General features: G+C 41.1%; 1 protein-coding gene across 2 annotated transcripts; it reads left to right on the forward strand.

Annotated features, from left to right (window-relative positions):
• The first annotated feature begins 1,508 nt into the window (after window positions 1-1,508).
• Window positions 1,509-18,008, forward strand: aifm4 (apoptosis inducing factor mitochondria associated 4). 2 transcript variants are annotated; one of them, XM_084065582.1, is made up of 19 exons: window positions 1,509-1,851; window positions 3,556-3,684; window positions 3,979-4,088; window positions 4,263-4,372; window positions 5,341-5,385; window positions 5,495-5,576; window positions 7,254-7,366; window positions 8,631-8,717; window positions 9,473-9,564; window positions 10,005-10,135; window positions 11,991-12,106; window positions 12,810-12,881; window positions 13,214-13,277; window positions 14,204-14,280; window positions 14,566-14,683; window positions 14,929-15,027; window positions 15,189-15,264; window positions 15,849-15,953; window positions 17,515-18,008. In XM_084065582.1, exons 2-19 carry the CDS (start codon window positions 3,584-3,586, stop codon window positions 17,543-17,545), a joined length of 1,629 nt encoding a protein of 542 aa, XP_083921708.1. In that variant the 5' UTR covers window positions 1,509-1,851; window positions 3,556-3,583; the 3' UTR covers window positions 17,546-18,008. The 2 variants fall into 2 exon arrangements, with proteins under 2 accessions (XP_083921708.1, XP_083921707.1); XM_084065581.1 differs by having other exon boundaries at window positions 1,510-1,851; window positions 3,624-3,684.
• Window positions 18,009-18,949: the final 941 nt, after the last annotated feature.

Below are 18,949 nucleotides of genomic sequence, written 5' to 3' on the forward strand. Positions count from 1 at the left end.
ACAAATAAATGAGCAGAAACAATTGGAACTGGAACACAAGCTAATAAATTATCTTTGATTGGATGAAATTGGAATCGGAATTGACATGCCACCTGAAAATGTATATTTACTGTTTTCTAAAGAACTGGAGAGGGTACTTTAAATAGAAATAATTATAGCCTACGATTGGAATATATATAGAGCTTTACATTTGTAACAATAAACCTTTAGTTTTTAACCCAAAAATATCACTTACATTGGAACCCAGTGTCCAGACCGAAACGTTGATATGTCTTGTCTTTTATGATCTCCTTTAGCTCCTTTTATAACCTCTTCTACAGTATATGTATTTTCATTGGACAGCGGGCGAGGGAAAACTCTGCAGTAAGTACTCACATGTTTTACTTAAGTAAAAGTATAAATACTGCAATGTAGAAATTCTCTTATAGCCTACAAGTAAAAGTCAGGAATTAAAAAGTTACTTTAGTAAGAGTACAAAAGTATTGGTATCAAAATGTATGCCATAATATAGCCATAGCTGCTATATATATAAGTAGAAAATACTCATTATGCAGAATGTCCCATTTCACAAGGTATCATTATGTATACAAATGTATAGAAATTTGAGCCAGAACACTCAAGCATTGCATCTGGTCAATCTGTCCAATGTGATTGTGATGTCCATGTCAAATAAAATAAACATAAGCAAATATAAACATGCATGCTGTAAATGAATCATACTGTATGACACTGACATGTCTGTTAACAAGGCTACAGTTAGAAAGCACAGCCTAAAATGAGTTCAAGTTCAACTGAGCTCCAAGTTCAAATCTTTTTTAATATAGCCTAGATGATTTCATAAATATAACATTATTTAAAGGGAGTTCGGTTTAAACGCTGCAGGAGATTTCAAATACCAGCTGAAATACAAACAAGTTATGTAGATAACTTGTTATACTTGTTTTTTGTTCTCTTGTTTGATCTCCTTTGCCCCCCCCCTTCTTCTTCCCTTTCGTTATGGAAATAATTATACGATAGGAAGTTGGGAACTATATGCACGAAAACGAATTTCACCCACTCCTACTTCTGTAAACCTGTACGTGACAATAAAGATAATCCTGAAATTAAAATTACGATGTTCGCATTTTTAGAGATCCTTGGTCATAATGAGGGAAGCCAAACAAATGTGATTAAAAAAAATTAATACATCCATTGATGTTTATTATTTAGTTAAATCAATTATTCACACAATTTGAATGACAAAGAAAGGTGCTTCTAGAAGTCAAACCCTATATTTGTCTGAAATAAACATTGCACTTTTTTTTTTTTTTTGTGTGATTTAATATTCATTATATTTATTATTTAATTTGAATTTATTTTTGTTTAATTTATTTTGACTGACTAATGGTAAACGATCCCGTGGTGCTATGTTGCTTTTATTTTGAAATGTAGTTTTGTACTCGCAGTGGGAGGTTACGGTAATGCCCTGGATAGCAGGCGGGTGTAGTAAACGTACTGTATAACAACGCAGTGGTTTTTGATCGTGTGTGTTTTATCAGTGCCACGGAGCGGAGGTAATTAGGTCGTTGGAGCATCTCAAAATCAAAGCCGAAAGAAATATGCTTAGTAGTCATTCTAAAAGCCTGGATCGTTCTTTGGAGGGATGCATGGATAGATACTTCTATTAAACACACGTGTTGTTATTATAAAACAGAGTCACGGAGGAGAGAGAGAGACCCACCCCGGGACATCATCCACTTTTCATTTCCACGTGATTTTCAATGCTCGCTCGAGCTATACGCGTTTTGACTAAGTTGACGCATCTTCATCTTCGTCTTCCATTCAGATCCATTCATCTGTCGTCACAGTCAGGTGGGTTCCCATTCATTCATAGACTGTAAAACATAGGTTCCATTCTATCATAACACACTCAGTTACCTGAGGTTACCTGGCTGTCGCTGCCGACAAGAGCTGATCCACAAGCCAACAAGGCGTCGCGACGCCTTGTTGGCTTGTGGATCAGGCAGCTCTTGTCGGCAGCGACACCATATCGTGCAAAAGGGAGCATAAATAAACTATGTAGGCATAAACTGATCCATGCATACTTAGCTGTAAATGAAGAAACACTGCCCTCACGCGGCGAAGTAAGTGTTGATGCGCATGCTTTATTTATAAAGTTAAGTTAAAAGTACTGTATAATGTCATCTATGAAGGTTAAACACATTGAGCCCTCTTGTCAATTGCAAAAATGTGTGCACAATTTGTGAGAGACCAACATGTTCTGAATTTTACTTTCAATGGTTTGGCCTACAATGTTGTACAGTACATGGTTTATGAAACTTTCTGAGTTATTTTTTTCTTCAACTATTTGACTGCTACACTCCTCATCATGACTACTGCTGTCATCTAAACAGTCATGTGATGTTAGCTGCTGGGGCAGCAAGAGGGGAAGGCTGTGAACGCTCTGCTCGGCACTTCACATTCACAAGTTTCACTTCACATTCACAAGTTTCACTTCACATACACAAGTTTTCAACCAAGACTGAGAGAGCAGTCTCTCAAATGGCTTTCTCAGAGCCATTTCCTAATCAATCTCCGGACCTGGGCTGGCACATGGGGTGGCCTATGCCACCCCAGGCCACTGCCTGGACATAGCACTGCTGAGAACCATGAACCACGGACCCCCTCGAAAATGAGATGGTGCATCTCAAGGGGTTAGGCAGCAAAACTAATCATGGAATTAGAAGGGCTAACTAATACACCTCGACACCAGTATGCCGACAAGAGCATTTGGACCAGACCAGGATTGAGAGTTCGAAGTGTTTTATTGCCAGTCTGTGTACAACACATATGAGGATGATGATGATGATATGGTGGTGGTGATGATTTAACTAAATAGGAGTGAAAGACAGAAACAGTCAGTAACTTAAACAAACAGACAACCAGTAACTTAAACAAACAGAAAGCATAAGCAGACCGGCATAAATGTCTATCGAGCAAAATAAACCAAGGAACATAAAGTCTAATAAACAGAAAACAAACTTACTTATAATGCATCGGAAGTGCTCACATAGCTGTGGGTTTCCTGCAGTGAATCTCTACCCTTCAGACAAAATGTTTGTCTGCTGGTTCAACCTGAGCCTATATAGGCCCACCCCAGCTGAACCAAACTAGGCTCAGATTGGGCCCGCCCACCACCAAGTGACATGATCAGTTTGTGAACTCTAATCCACCCACTCTCAGTTTGAGAGGGGGTGGATTTTGTACATACCTGTATACTGTAGGTTAAGCAATCAAAGCAACATCAATTTTTAATGCCTCAACACAAAAAAAGTCACAAACCATTTACTATACAGGCAGCATTTTAGGCCAAAACCATTGAAAAGTTCATTTTCAACATATGTAGCTGAGAGTGGTTCAATTTGTTATGTAACCTTCATAGATGACAAATCCACAGAGAAACAAATCTTCACCTGACCACGGTCACGGAAGTGCTGGAAATGATCCAACTATACTATAGTTACTGTTCACTCCCACCCCCTTCTGGAAATCTCATTTGCATCAAATACAAATAAGATTTCCGGAGGGAAGGGTTTACCAGGCTATGTCAGCAGGGGGAACACATTGTGTTTGGTATCTTGCAGCTATGAATGAAGAAGTGGTGACTGGACTGGTTTGTCAGGAGTCTGAACTGCAGGATGGACAGTAAGTCTCTTAAGCACCAAAATTAACAACAATTCATTGTGGTTTTGATCATCTCTTTGTTTAATACAGCTGCAATTGGACGATTGATACAGTTTTGTCGTCACACAACTCTGTGTGTGTGTGTGTGTGTGTGTGTGTGTGTGTGTGTGTGTGTGTGTGTGTTGTGTGTGTGTGTGTGTGTGTGTGTGTGTGTGTGTGTGTGTGTGTGTGTGTGTGTGTGTGTGTGTGTGTGTGTGTGTGTGTGTGTGTGTGTGTGTGTGTGTGTGTGTGTGTGTGTGTGTGTGTGTGTGTTAGGATGAAGGAGGTGATGGTTGAGGACCAGAAGGTGTTGTTGGTTCGAGTCCAGGGCCAGTACAACGCTATTGGAAGCCAGTGCAGTCATTACAATGCTCCTCTTATTAAAGGTAAACACTGTTGAACTGTGGTTCTCAAACCTTTTAATTTGAAGTTACTCAGAGTGTTCAAATGGACAATGCTAATGGTATTAATGTGCTATTTGTATAAGTGAGACTGCTGTTTGTGCAAAGTGTTTATATAAAGTGAATAATGTAAATAGTGCATGTTCTCTGTGGATTCAGGAACACTGGTTGGAGACCGGTTGAGGTGTCCCTTTCATGGAGCCTGTTTCAATGTCAGGAACGGAGATATTGAGGAATATCCAGGTTTGGACTCTCTGCCCTGTTACAAGGTACTGCCTGCCTGTCTATAATGGTATGGTATGGTGTAAAGGGATTTTGGCCTGCACCTTATTACCAATTAAAGTCTGGATTGGAATTTTAATTGAAGCCAATTCAAAATCCTTCCATTTTGCATCAAATTCTCTATCACATCAACAGACTAAATATAATATTCTTTCAGGTTTGGGAGGGACTTGCCTCCTATTTCCTTAGGGGCCTGTAGTGTTTAAAATCTGATGATTTTTCATATTTAATCTGCTATTAACACATCGTGTGCCAGAGGTTTATTAAAATAGGGTACATCTAGTGCCAGCATATCTTCCATCCATTTACGTTGATATGTTGCGTACTGTAGAAGCCCCGACGAGGACGCGTGTTTCGTCCATGATGAGGAGTGTAGCAGTCCAATAGTTGAAGAAAAAAATAACTCAGATGCGTGTAAACAGGCTTTGTTTACATGTACGCATGTAAACAAAGCCTGCGTGCGAGACGGCGGAGGGTCCCGACTAACGCCTGGAACAATAATATTTCTAACGCGATCCTCCATTGCAGAGTGATCACCGATCAAAAACGGCTCATTTGCACCACGTTAAAAAGAAATAGGAGATGTTAAGCTTTTAGTCAAGGAGTTAACATTGAAGCGGACGAGCGGAAGCATGTTTGACATGGATCCACATCCGGCCTCTCCTTCTTAGAGACTACTTGGATGATCCCAAAGTTTCGTTAGAGCGCCCCACGTGGGAAAAATATATTTTTAAAAAATTGGCCAAAAACGGTCCGGACCGTTTATGGCACATAACGCACACTGTAGCTTCTCAAAAACGGTCTGGACCGTTTTTGGCACTCAATGTGTTAAGGATTCAGTGTAGTATGTGATTAGGTCCTATTAGACCTTGCCATCTTCATTACAGAGCCATGTTGAGTCTACTCATAACAAACTGTAGCTAAAGCTCCATTTATACATTTTCTCTTTTCACAGGTCAAAGTTGAGGATGGCAGCGTATATGTGTCCATCAGCAAAAAAGTGAGTTAGACAATTTGATTCCAGACATGTCAATTTGACTGAGTTTCTTTTCTTGGAATAACATTAACATTAAAATACTTCCATGATTGTTTATTGTGGATTGTTCCAGTCTCTAAAGCTGACCAAGAGGGTCAAGGAGATGAGCAGCAGGGTGCCAGGAGTGGACCATACCATCCTGCTGATAGGAGGGGGTAAGAAAGGACCTCATACATCACTAGAGACCAACCAATATATCGGCCTGGCTGATATATCGGTTATTATTTGACTTTTTAACAACATTGGTATTATCATGACTGTAATGGCTGTAATGTAATGTAATGTAATCAGTTATGCGGCCTATGTTTTTTTTACCACTTTCAACCTTTCCTTCTGTATATTTTGGGCATATCGTAACATTTTCAAAAGTAAAAATATGGATATGACGCATGGTGCGCTTGTAGGTTGGCATTCGGTGGTCTAGGACTGTCCAAAATCAGGCTCGGCATCATACTCAAAGTTCTGGCATCAGTCGGGCTGTAGCCATCACAAGACTTCCTTCAGTCCCGTACAGAGCGGACCGGTTCTGGAGAACCGCTCATCTGATGGACTTCACACTCAACACCGCCCTTTCTTAGGTCCTCAGGAATCCAAATGCCAAGTGTGATGAGTTATTCGACACTGGACAATTTTGCGCTATATAAATGCACCATTCACATACATACATGCATACATACATACATACTTACATACATGCGTACATAGACATATTCCTGGAATTTATAGTGTGTTTATACAGTAGATGACAGATTATCAGTATTATCAAAAACTCTTACTTCAAAATACTGGTTAACAGAAGTCCATGGGTGACTAAAAAGACTGATTTGTGTCGTGTGACGGAGTCACACACTGAAAATAGCCCATCTACAAGCTCACAATGTGTCACATCTGTGATGTGGTGGTGCGGCATCGTTGTACAATGATGCTTAAATGTCTGGTGGTTATTTGAATTTTTATTTCAGTGTCCTTTTTCTAAAATAATGCAAAGAAGCACACCAGCTGATGCCTTCACTTTAGTCCAAACTAAAGCCCTCTGCTGTGTGCTGAGACTCTGTCCTTTGTGTTCACTACCTGCCTCTCTGCTGTGTAGAATAGATGGAATAGAATAGTCTCCACTCCTTGGGGTGTTTTTTTTGTCACTGTATATTTGCACTGTATATTTGCACATATGTGAAATTTGTCCTCTGCATTTACCCATCCTAGGAGCAGCATTCTACGGTGCCCGGGGAGCAATTAGGGGTTAAGAGTCTTGCTCAGGGACGCAACTGCCGTTAGTACCGCTAGTTTATGCAAGACCCGGTAAGGACGAGCTGTGATTGACAGTTCTGCCTGGTTAAACGTCTTGGTAGCGATTTTGCAACTATGCCTCAAGAGTCAACCTAACCTTATTCCTAACCTTAACCTGTACCTTAACCTCAGTAAAAGTATGCCTAAACCTAACCTTACTCCTAACCTTAACCTCAGTAACCGTAGCGTTTTATCAGAGAAAATAAATAGTCCGCAAAAAGTAGCACTGGGTCGTGGAAAACAAATAGTCCGCAATGAGATTCGAACCCCAGGTCCACAGACTGGGAGTATAATGTTTAACACTGCACACCATTGAGCAAGCAAGAGGTTGTGGGAGTTACTTGAATGAGACGCCGCACCTGGTCTTATATAAACTAGCAGTACTAACGCCCGCCGCCTCAGGGACACTCATCGACACATTGCTGGCCTGGCCTGGAATCGAACCTGGGACAACCAGGGCTTCCCAGGCGGGCTCACTAACCACTCAGCTATGGCAGCCCTTACTCAGCTATGTCCGCTGAGACTCTGTCTTTTGTGTCCATTAGGCCCCGCCTCTCTGCTGTGTGCTGAGACTCTGCGACAGAACCGCTTTGAGGGTCGAGTTGTCATGGTTACCAGAGACACACTGCCACCATACGATAAACCCAAACTGAGTAAGGTAAGTGTAGGGTTGATCGAGTTAATGAAAAACCATGCTTTAGCAACTCATTCTAAAAGATGAGCACATACTTAACCTCTTGAACCCTATCGTTCTGCCAATGGGGTCGAACATTGGCAGATAACAAATAGCAGATCTACATGTGGAGATGGTTTGGGTGATCATTAATAAAGTCCTATGGGATACACACTAAAGCAGAGGTTGACAAACTTGACAACTGTCTGAAATGCCATTCGATGGGACACACCTCAGGGTCATATGAGACACACATGGCAGGTTTGAGACAGTTTGGTCGTACGCTTTCCAAGATGCAACAGAGTGACACACAGAGATTTGGTGAATTAATAGAAGATATGTCTTAGTTGAAACATATGAGTGGAAAGTTTTTACAGTAAACAATCAAACCAGTTATACTGTAGGCTGATTCATCAGAACTCATGCTTTGTATAACAATACATCAAAAGAGATTAAAGTTTTAACTTTAGGTGTGACATTACCTTACCTAACCTAAGAAAGGAATGTCGTCAAAAGACAACATGTCTACAGTTAAACAAAGCATACAGTACATTAACGGGTCCAGTAGGTCCACTTCACTTACGTGCCTGTCTGCATTATGTCAACATACATTTTCAGATTTGATAAGTCTGATTGGTTGCATTTCTGTATATCCGAGCCAACTTCAATGGTCATGCCAGTGTGGCTGAAACGTTCTCTCTCTTCTCCTCTGGTCCTCCCCGTCTCTTTGACTCAAATCTTCCAGTGACTTCAGTCAGAGCAGTCAGTGACAACTTCATTGTCACATCACAGGTTTACAGGTGGGTTATTTTTGTGCACGCTCCCATCATTTTGTAGTTTTTTTGTAAGACGGGAGAGGATAGAGATTGATATTCTATGAACACAGGATAAATCATCCCCACACACACCCTGTCATGACAGCATTTACAACTGCTCTGACCATCTGGCCCTCTTCTCTACAATAAACCATGTATGAACTATCTAACTGTGTCCCTGAGTGTGGAACGTGTGCTGGCCCAGAGTGTTTCCATAGTGTGTTATTTATAATGTTGAGTCTTGCTGAAGGAGTTGCTTTGTTTAGTTTCAAGAAGCAAAGATCTAGTTCGCTGTACTCTATACAGTATCATATTACATGTTCCTATCATTCACTATATCTATAAATCTGATTTCAACAGGAGGTAGAGGTTTTTTTAAAAATGTTTTTGTGTTTTCTGTTGACGTCATAGTAGAAACATTGATGTCTTCTCAGGCATTGAACCTGGACAGCAGCAACATTCTCCTGCGTTCCAGTGACTTCTTCCAACAGTATGACATCGAGGTGTGGACACAGAAGGAGGTGAGCAGGACACAAAGAACCAAATCATCCAAAAGTAACACAAATGTTTTTTTCTTTTTTAAAACACATTTTGAATCAAAGTTTTCAACTCCAGTGACATGCACAAAATAGAGAGACCAGGTTGAAAATGGTTAAGTCTGTCTGTGAGTTTGATATATTTTGAACCAATGAAAAGTATAAACAAGAGCTTGTGACTAAACAATAACTACTCATGACTTGGAAGGTCGTAAGCCCGAAACATCAGTCATTATTTGTACATGCACCTAAATAATAAAAGTCTTAAACTGTCCGTGTTGCTCCAGCGTTGTCTCCCTTTGTAAACAACAACTACATTGGACCCATTGGAACATAGGTTATTTTTTCCATTCCCTGAAAAGTTACACTTTTGGATATGCAAGGTATCCACCCAACAGCGATGAAATACTTAATCTAATGTAGTTAATCATATGCTTGTAAGAGTTGATGTAGCCTACTGTTTGGTCATGTTGTAGTGAGTTGTGCATGGATTAAAGTTCTCAGTCGCTACGTCCGATTTGTAAGAACAAAGGTTTAGAACAATATTACTAATTCATCATAATTATACATATTGTTCCAATTGTTTAGGAAACACAGCGCAAGTGTGCGTGGCTCCTTTCACACCGTTTCACAAATCGCAGATTAGGACTTGGCCTGACAAAAACTTTCAGTCGAGAGATTTAGTTTTGCTTTAATCCATGGGTGTGTACATACTATGTACGTGTATGTTCATGTTGCAGGTGGTGTCAGTAAACCCATCTAACAAGAAGGTGACGTTGAATGACGGCACTCTGCATCACTATGACCAACTGCTCATCTCCACTGGCTGCAGGTTGGATTCACTACCTCTCTCTTATTACACTTTATATGCTCATTTCTCCTCTTAAAATGATATAAAACAACAACCCCCATTGAATGTACATTATCAAACATCTGAAGGTTTGAATGAATCTTAATAGTACACCGATCTGGTTCTTCCACTTACACTTAAATCTCTTGTATAGAGATTTGAGATATGTCTAAGATCCCCAAATTCACGGACCGCCATTTGAAAAGATTATGTGCTATGAAAATAGCTCATCTATAAGCTCATAGCTTATAGAACTGCTATTCTTTTTCGAATAGCCATAAAATATAATAGGGCTTATGTTTTTGAACTGTTCCTCATTTTGCTGGGGACCACCTGGAACCCTCTCAAGGACCCCTGGGGGTCCCCGGACCCCACTTTGAGAACCAGTGTCATAAAGCACCTGGTTGTTGTTCTCTTCATAGAGCGCGGCCACTCAGCTGTCCAGGCTGGGATCTTCAGGGAGTCAAGTTGTTGCAGTTTCATGAAGACGCCAAAGACATCCACAGCTGCTCTGTGGGCCACAAGGCTGTTGTTGTTGGAGCCTCCTTCATAGGTGATTACACTGATTGATTGATTACTTTATTAACAGGTTGCAAACAGTACGGCAGGTACAAGCTATGCTAAAAGGATAACACAAAAAGCCCTGGAGGGTCTTGTTTCCATTATGGTCGTATGAACTCAATTCATCAACAAGACATACAATCTATCTATACAATTGGAGACCACAGAGAGAGAGAGAGAGGGGGGGGGGGGGGGGGGGGGGGGGGGGGGGATAGAGACAGAGATGGGGGAGAGAATAAAGCCCGATAGAATAGAGGGAGACACCAGTGTGTACGTGCAGGTATGTGTGTGCCACCTTTTGTACTGCGTCATACAGAGTTGCTCGCCAAAACTAACAGACCTACAAGCTTCTGTGGGGCAAGCGACACCCTTTAAATGAAGCTTAACGTGCATGAATGTAAATAGCGCAAGGGACAAGGACTGACAGACACACAGATCTCCATATGCACGTAGGTGTCGAACTCTCGAGTTTCTAGTTCATATACAATACATGTCATCAACAATACCAATAGCAACAGTAGGTATATTTAATAATAATATTTCAAATTTATATAGCGCTTTTCTAAGTACCCAAAGACGCTTTACATGCTTTACAAAAGAAAATCTACTTTATTAGTAAAAACACAAGAAAAGGCTAAGACAATGGAATAAAATAAATAAAAACAGTGGAATGGTGTGCAGTTTGCTGGCGAAAGACATATTTATTGAAGAAGACATCCACTCTTATATTCTGCTGCAAAATAGACATGACTATGATGATCATCGATGTTCTGATTATTTCTGTATATTTCATTTCCTGCTTCCACGCTTCCTCATATTGTAGCCCAGACCAGACATTCTGGTTTGTACCTTCCTACCCTGGAGACATTAGCTTTAAAATGACAAATCTAATCTGCTTTTCACCTCCGCTTCCTTACTGATGAAACATATTTCATGTTTTAATAATTATAATTTTGTCCTCACTGCTTTGGGGGATTTTTTTTATCACTGTATATTTTTCCTCCCAGATAGCATATGGTTTACGTTTCATTATTTGACCACATATACCCTGCCGTCCCTATTCCACACATGTCATAAAAGGTGAACCTTTGACTAAAATAGGCTAACAAAACTGAGGGTCCTTGAAATTACAAAAGTTTGAGAACCACTGGTCTAGGCTATTGAGTAGTACTTTGTGAAAATGTGTTATAATGAGTTGTCAGCTGACTGAAAGGTGACAATGGGGAGATTGGTTAGGGGTTGAATAATTTACCCATTGTTAACGCCTGGAAGCCGTTTTCTCTGATTTGCCTATTCTGGCTGAACAAGCCTCAAATTGACCATATCTTCTTCAAATATATCAATAAATGACACATCATCTGAAAGCTTACATTCTATACTTTTATAATCTGCAAAAGGCTGTCCCCTTGCATCCCAATGCATTGTACTTGGTCACATTTGTCAAAAATATTGATATATTTTTGGCGGAGGAGATTTGATGTAGAGGGGAAAAAGAAGAGGCCCAAGTATAGACCCCTGGGGGACACCAGTAAAGTAATTATAGAGGGTTCAGGGGTCGGCAACCTTAGGCACGGCTGCCAACATTGGCACAGGGGAGGGTGATCACTGGCGAGAGGGACTTGGGAGAGAGAGAGAGAGAGAGAGAGAGGGGACATAAGTGTGTGTGTGAGAGAGAGGGGACTTGGGGAAAACAAATATTGGTTTTATGGACAATCAAAATCTGTATTTTATTTGACTGTCAAGAAAATCAAATCATGGCTCTTCATGTCAAAAAGGTTGCCGACCCCTGGGTTAGACATATCTTGCATCACATTCCATTACAACCTGGTGTCATGTTTGTGCCATAGGCATGGAGGTGGCATCCTACTTGGCAGACAAAGCTTCCAGTGTGAGCATGGTTGGCACCACAATGTACCCGTTTGAGCGCTCTCTGGGCCCGCAGATTGGCAAGATGACTATGCAGGTAGGAAACATTGACCCCTAGTGGTCTGTCATTGTGAGTGCCCAAACAAAGTGAATCCACTTTGACATGATAATTGTTTTTAATACGTGTTAAATAGCTCTACATTGTGATAGTAATCATTGCTATAGAGTGTTTGTTCAGTAACTAATACCGGATACAGATGAAACAATTGAAATTGGAAGTCGACGACATTGACGACACAAAGAAATGAGCAGACAAAATTGGAACTGGAACACTTATCAAATTGAAGCTGATGAATGGGTACACTCTAGGTACCCTGATTGGCTGAAATTGGCAACCCAGCTGAAAATAGTTTTTTCTATTTATTAAAGAGCTGGAGAGACACTGATGAACACTCTATAGCAATGATTACTATCATAATATAATACTTAAACCTGTTAAGAAAACACTTTGTTTTCACCCAAAAAAATATCACTTACCCTGCCTTTTAACCCATTGAAACCAGGAAAGCATCTCTGTCATTTTAGATTTTTGCATTGCTATTCAAAAATAGCAGATAATACAAGCTCACAGCGCGTCACTTCGTGCCGCACTGTGAGCTTGTATATCTGCTATTTTTTGAACGTTTTTGAAAAATCTTGAAAGTGTGAGAACTACTGATTTAGAAGGCATTTTTAGAATCGGCCTCAGGTCTTAATATAAGTCGAGAGCTTCTAGTTCTAACCATGTTTCTCCTTTTAAGATGCTAGCAGAACAGAATGTCAAGTTTTACATGAACGACGCCGTCGTTGAGATCAGGGGAGAGAATGGAAAGGTAATTCTACGTTTCGTTGCCGTCGGGCAGAAACCTCTTATCTCCGTATTTTAACCTGTAGCGTTTTGTTTTCGTAAATTAGCGCCCTACTTGATCATACTACAGCGTCACACAAAAGTATCAAAAGTAGCAGATATACAAGCTCGATTTGAGCCTGTAGATCTGCTACTTTTGATGCTTTTGAATTTGAATACTGAAAAGTAACAGTCTTGCACATATGAGGTTTCCACCCGACAGAGATCGTTTTCTCCATTACTGCTCACGCTGACACCAAAATGTTCTGATATTGTAGAATCAACCCAGGATATTCATAGTAAATGTGATTTCTCCAGGTGAAGGAGGTGGTTCTGAAGAGTGGTACCGTCCTGGAGGCTGACGTGGTGATTGTAGGAGCTGGTAAATTATTATTATTAAGATAAAAATCCTTAAAGGCATAGCATAACTTTGCCCTGTGTTTACATTACAATAAATAATAAATGTTTTACACAATCATTTCCCTCTATACCAGCAGTCATCTAGCCTGGTAAACTACCCCGGTGGTGGAAATCCACTGGATCCAGTGGTGGTGTTTACCTGTTTGTTTTGGTTGCCCAAAAACATCCCTGTCTACCGAAACAAACAGTGAAAACACCAGAAATACAGCGAGAGGGCAGTGTGTTTCTGCAGGTAAACACCACCACACTATGCCAGTGGCTGATAACTTCTGGTGTAGAGGGAAATGATGGGTAAAATGTATTTATTGTTTTGTTATGTAAACACAAGGAAAAGTTGCATACTATGCCTTTTAAACGCCAACAGAATTGGGACAGCTGTAATGATGCATACATGATTTGAGTGGAGCTAAGACGTTTCCTTTCCTGTATGCAATTGTTTTGTACATTTTACATGTAGCTGTAGTCAATTCAAAGTTAAAACTGCCCACAGAAACAATGGCGGCTCGTTCCGTTTTTGTCGGCTGTCCCATTCGGTTTCACCCGAACAGTTCACACGGGCACGGACGTGCACGGACGCGCACATGCGCGTCCATGCATTTAAGTCCCGGACAAACATAAATAATAGGGAAAATACGGATTTCAGAAAGAGGACTGTGTTTCAATGCAGGAAAACACCCCAGCATCATTATATAGTGGCTGATAGAGGGGAAAAAATGCTAAATATGTATATATAAATATTCTTAAAATTTAGGCTTAATGTTGCCTACAATCCCTTTAACTTTCCTGACTAAGAGTGCTGTAGCCTGGCAAACATTTGTAGACCGTTCTTGTTTGTGTAGAGAATCTATAAAAACTAAATTGTATTGATTATAGATTTTTCTCCCTCAGGTGTCATTCCCAATTCTGACTTCTTGGCAGGAAGCCAGATAGAGGTGGATTCCAAGAAGGCTGTGATTGTTGACAAGGTATTATGAAAGGCATTTAGATGACAATGATAACAACCACTTTGTAATGAATGAGGTGTTGGCTGAAAACCAAGCTTGACATGAACAAGATGGCACCTAAGAACCTACATAAACTTGCACTCTATAGGTTCAGATCCAATAAGTTCTTACTGCTAAAGCTTCCGATATGTACATGCTACGCCGTATATCTAGGCATCATCAGTTGCTTTTTTTGAATATAATTATATGGAAATTAATAAGAATGAGAAAAGTTCTGTGATGCACATTGGTGTCGTCCCATTACAGTTCATGAAGACCAGCGTAGCTGATGTGTTTGGGGCAGGAGACGTGACCTCCTTCCCACTCACCATCCGTGGAGACCAGAGGGTCAACATCGCTCACTGGCAGATGGCTCAAGCACACGGTACAACACTGAGGCATTCACAAAAAGATTATTACCACTGTCACTGTCGGGCAGAAACCTTAGGATCCATATTTCATCTCTGTACGTATTTTCATAAATGAATGCCCCATGTTATACTTTGATGGATTATTCGATAAAAATAGTGATTTTGAAACGAGGTTTCCGCCCGGCAGTGACGATATTCTATGATGATGATTTGAATGATTTAAATCGTTTTGTTTTGTTTGTCATCTCTCGGACCCCAGGAAGGGCAGCCGCCTTAAACATGCTAAAGAAACCAACCAAGATTGATTCTGTCCCATTCTTCTGGACTGTGTTGCTTGGGAAGAGTATCAGATACACAGGTGACTGAATAGTTAAAACCTTTTTTTTGGAAGATCGTGATATTTGATTTTGCCCAGCCCGACAACCAACCATTATGGTTCAGTGTTCTAAAACCATCCTATATTGAGATTGAAACCTGTTTTCTCCCATCTCACAATTTGTCCTGTTTTCGTAATTGCAGGGTTCGGGGAGGGATACACAGAAATCCTATTCAAAGGCAAAGTGGAGGAAAGGAAGTTCCTGGCATTTTATATCAAGTGAGTACCAGCAGACTAAAGGTCTATTCACAAGGCGGAGTGATTGACATCTAGTCATTTGTTTTCAGTGAGAGGCGAGCATTCAGGTGGGGAGGCGCGGGCAACATGACAGGTGACAAGTGGGTGCAATTCTGTGAAACTCTTGCTCGCTGCCAGAGTTGAAATGTGTTTGAACTGTTCTACTCCAGTGGTTTTCAAAGTGTCCTTGGGAGGATTCCAGGGCGTCCCCCTCAAAATCTGCAGTGTAACCACTTTAACCGTATATACACTGGCTATTTGAAAATGGCTATCCTACAAGCTCACAACGCATCGCAATGTGAGCTTTTAGATCTGCTATTTAAAAAAAGAACATTTGAATATGTTCAATACAACAAAAGTCTCTTATGGGGGTCCCTGGCACAAATTATTTTCAGATGGGCGTCCGCAGCCAAATGATGATAAAACGTGTGTGTGTGTGTGTGTGTGTGTGTGTGTGTGTGTGTGTGTGTGTGTGTGTGTGTGTGTGTGTGTGTGTGTGTGTGTGTGTGTGTGTGTGTGTGTGTGTGTGTGTGTGTGTGTGTGTGTGGTGTTTTTCTCCTCTGAAGAGAGGAGGTGGTGGTAGCGGCAGCCAGCCTGATGTTTGACCCCGCTGTGGCTCGCCTAGCAGAACTGATGTCCACAGGAATGACCATAACAAAGGCACAAGCTCAGTGAGTGTGAGACCCCCGTTAAACCTGATTTATACTTAGTTGCGTGCCGGTGTCGTGCTCTGTAGATAACAGATCTCCGAGCTCACAACGTGTCACTTTCGTGACGCGTTGTGAGCTTGTAGATCTGCTATTTACGTCACGCAACACCAGGGCGTCATTTTGGGTCTCAGGGGATGGCAATTGCCGCCCCCTAGTGTTCACATTTAACCTCAAATACATGTATTTTATGAATGTTTTCGATGTAGAATTGTTATTTTTTTGCAGATTAATCTGATTTCAGATCAATGCTGAGTGCAACATTATAGATACGTGTTTTCTTGTCTGCAACCATACATTTATTAACCACTATTTTGGGCATGTCGTTATAGAAGAACATTTTCACACATCCCCCCCTTAGATCAAGGAGTCTTCAACGTTTTTCAGGCCAAGGACCCCTTAGCTGAGAGAGCGATGAAGCAGGGACCCCCACTACATATTGTAGTGGGGGTATTAAATTGTGTTGTAGATTCAACTTTTTCATAGATTTCATAGACAGCTTCATAGACTTGTTTGACATCACTATCACCAGTGTATGTTGGATTCATGTTAATGTGTATTTTCAGACATTTAACCGTAATACGTCAATACTTAGTAAACTTGACCTATCACTCTGTACATGGTCTGCTCTTTTTGTCCCTCTACACCAAACCTCTTTTCCCGAAAATAGCCGATAAAGCTCTCAACACATCGTGAGGCGTTTGTTGAGAGCTTGTAGAACTGCTATTTTTGGCTAAGGTTCTCCTCAGAATAGGGATGCTGGAGGTTCAAGTAGTTAATGTAAAAAAAATTGTTCCTATCACACAAAGATTTGGCGGGCCCCCCTGTAGTAACTCTGAAGACCCCCAAGGGGTCCCGGACCCCCTGTTGAAGACCCCTGGCGTAGGTCATCTGTCCATAGTCTCTCAAGACAGATGTGTTGACTCTGTCGATCACACTGCATTGTGATTCGTCGAACATCCTTCTGATCTGAAGAGCTTTCTGTTCTCTGTTCTGTTACGGGGCGGAACTACAGACCTGTCTGTCTGTCTGTCTGACGACGGTCTGTAATATTGGAAGATTGTGGAAGCGATAGTTTGACTTGAGAGACTTGTTAATGTGCCCATTAATCCATTAAGAAATGCATCTATGTCATTTTAAGATTCTTTGGCTATTCAAATATAGCAGATCTACAAGCTCATAGCGCGGCACTATGAGCTTGTACATCTGCTATTTTTGAAAAATCTTGAAAATGTGTGCAAATCTTTCAATGTATATATATATATATATATATATTTTTTTTTTTTAGATGAGGGGGGGGGGGGGTCTGCGGCCAAATACATATAATTTTGGGGGTCCTTGACATGAAAAATGTTGAGAATCACTGATTATAGCAACATAAGTATATTTGCTAATAGCCAAAGAAGTCTAAAATGACAGAGATGCGTTCCTGGATTTAATGGGTTAATAATACATTAGATTGCACAGGATTTCTGTTGTTTTTAAATATTGATTACAGCTCAACTATTTCTGTGTCTCGTTTCAGATCTGATGACCTGACCTGGCTGAAGATGTAGCACGTGGTCTACAGCAGTGGGCTCTCGAAGTGGGGTCCGGGGACCCCCAGCCAGGGGTCCTTGAGGTGGTTCCAGGGGGTCCCCGGGGGGAAATGATTGATAGCTAGTATAGGAACCAAATGGACCGTGTAACTCTTGAGTGTGTACAAATGGAACCAAATGGGACCCCATTTGTACACTCTGTTATGGAGCTCCGTGGCCTAATATAACATCTCTGTCGGGTGGAAACCTCATATGTCCAAAACTGTTACTTTTCGGGATTCAAACCTCAGGTCATTAACTGCTTGTACCAACTGAGCATTTCTGTTCATGTTGTTAAATGTCCATGTCTCAGAAACTAAATGTGATGGAACGCTGATGTCCAAATGCGATCCAAATGGGATTACCTCAGTTCTGTGTGAAATAAGAAATGTCCAGCATTTATAATCATAAGAGATAATAAAACATACTGTATGTGGCAGAATTCCGTGTCTTTATCCTCAATAGACATAGATTGATTCATTTGTGACAAAATATTAAAGGCTGTTATCAAATGTTCTTATAATTTAGTGTTTCTCAACCTTTATGATAGTGGCATCATGGGCTGGTGTGGATGTCAGGTGCCTTGGGCAGGATACCTGCATGTCTTACCAGCACAAAGATTGTTTTAGGTGTTGAGCGGTCGTGCAGTCCTCTCACCACCCTCTCGCCTTCAGAGGGTCATTGCCCAACAGGTGCAGAAACTGCCACGTGTAGGGCGGCCCAAGAAGGTGCAGCTTTGTTATTCGGAGTGGGCATCTCCTAGCCTTTGCCTAAAAAGACCTAGCCTACAAGGCAGCAGGTGGATTTTGGGGTCAGAGTTGCCTTCTCCTAGCCTGTTCCTAAGAGGAATGACCTGCCAGGCAGCAGGTGGTTTGGAATCAGAGTTTCCCTCTCCTATCCGATGTGTTGGCTAGACTGGGTACCATCGGACGTACCATACAAGCATGCAGAAGGACCAGGTCTGTCAGTAGGGACATTTCCTTTGCCAAAGGGCCCTTGCTGAGGTAAGGGGCTACCTCTCTGCAGCCTGCGGTTGCAGTTTATCGTCGTGCCCAGGACTCGGCATCATACCGACCATGATATTGACAGGATACTAGCATGATACTGACCATGATTACACTGACATGTTATTACTGACCATGATACTGACATGTTATTACTGACCATGATACTGACATGTTGTTACTGACCATGATACTGACATGTTGTTACTGACCATGATACTGACATGTTATTACTGACCATGATACTGACATGTTTTTACTGACCATGATACTGACATGTTATTACTGACATGTTGTTACTGACCATGATACTGACATGTTGTTACTGACCATGATACTGACATGTTATTACTGACCATGATACTGACATGTTATTACT

The sequence above is a fragment of the Gymnoscopelus microlampas genome (genome assembly GCF_963454915.1).
Source record: "Gymnoscopelus microlampas genome assembly, chromosome: 8".
NCBI lineage: Eukaryota > Metazoa > Chordata > Actinopteri > Myctophiformes > Myctophidae > Gymnoscopelus > Gymnoscopelus microlampas.

Coding starts and splice junctions, on each gene's coding strand:
- aifm4 (XM_084065581.1), top strand. CDS start 1,761: ATGCTCGCTCGAGCTATACGCGTTTTGACTAAGTTGACGCATCTTCAT. Junction 1,852..3,623: donor TCATCTGTCGTCACAGTCAG/GTGGGTTCCCAT, acceptor GGTATCTTGCAG/CTATGAATGAAGAAGTGGTG. Junction 3,685..3,978: donor TCTGAACTGCAGGATGGACA/GTAAGTCTCTTA, acceptor TGTGTGTGTTAG/GATGAAGGAGGTGATGGTTG.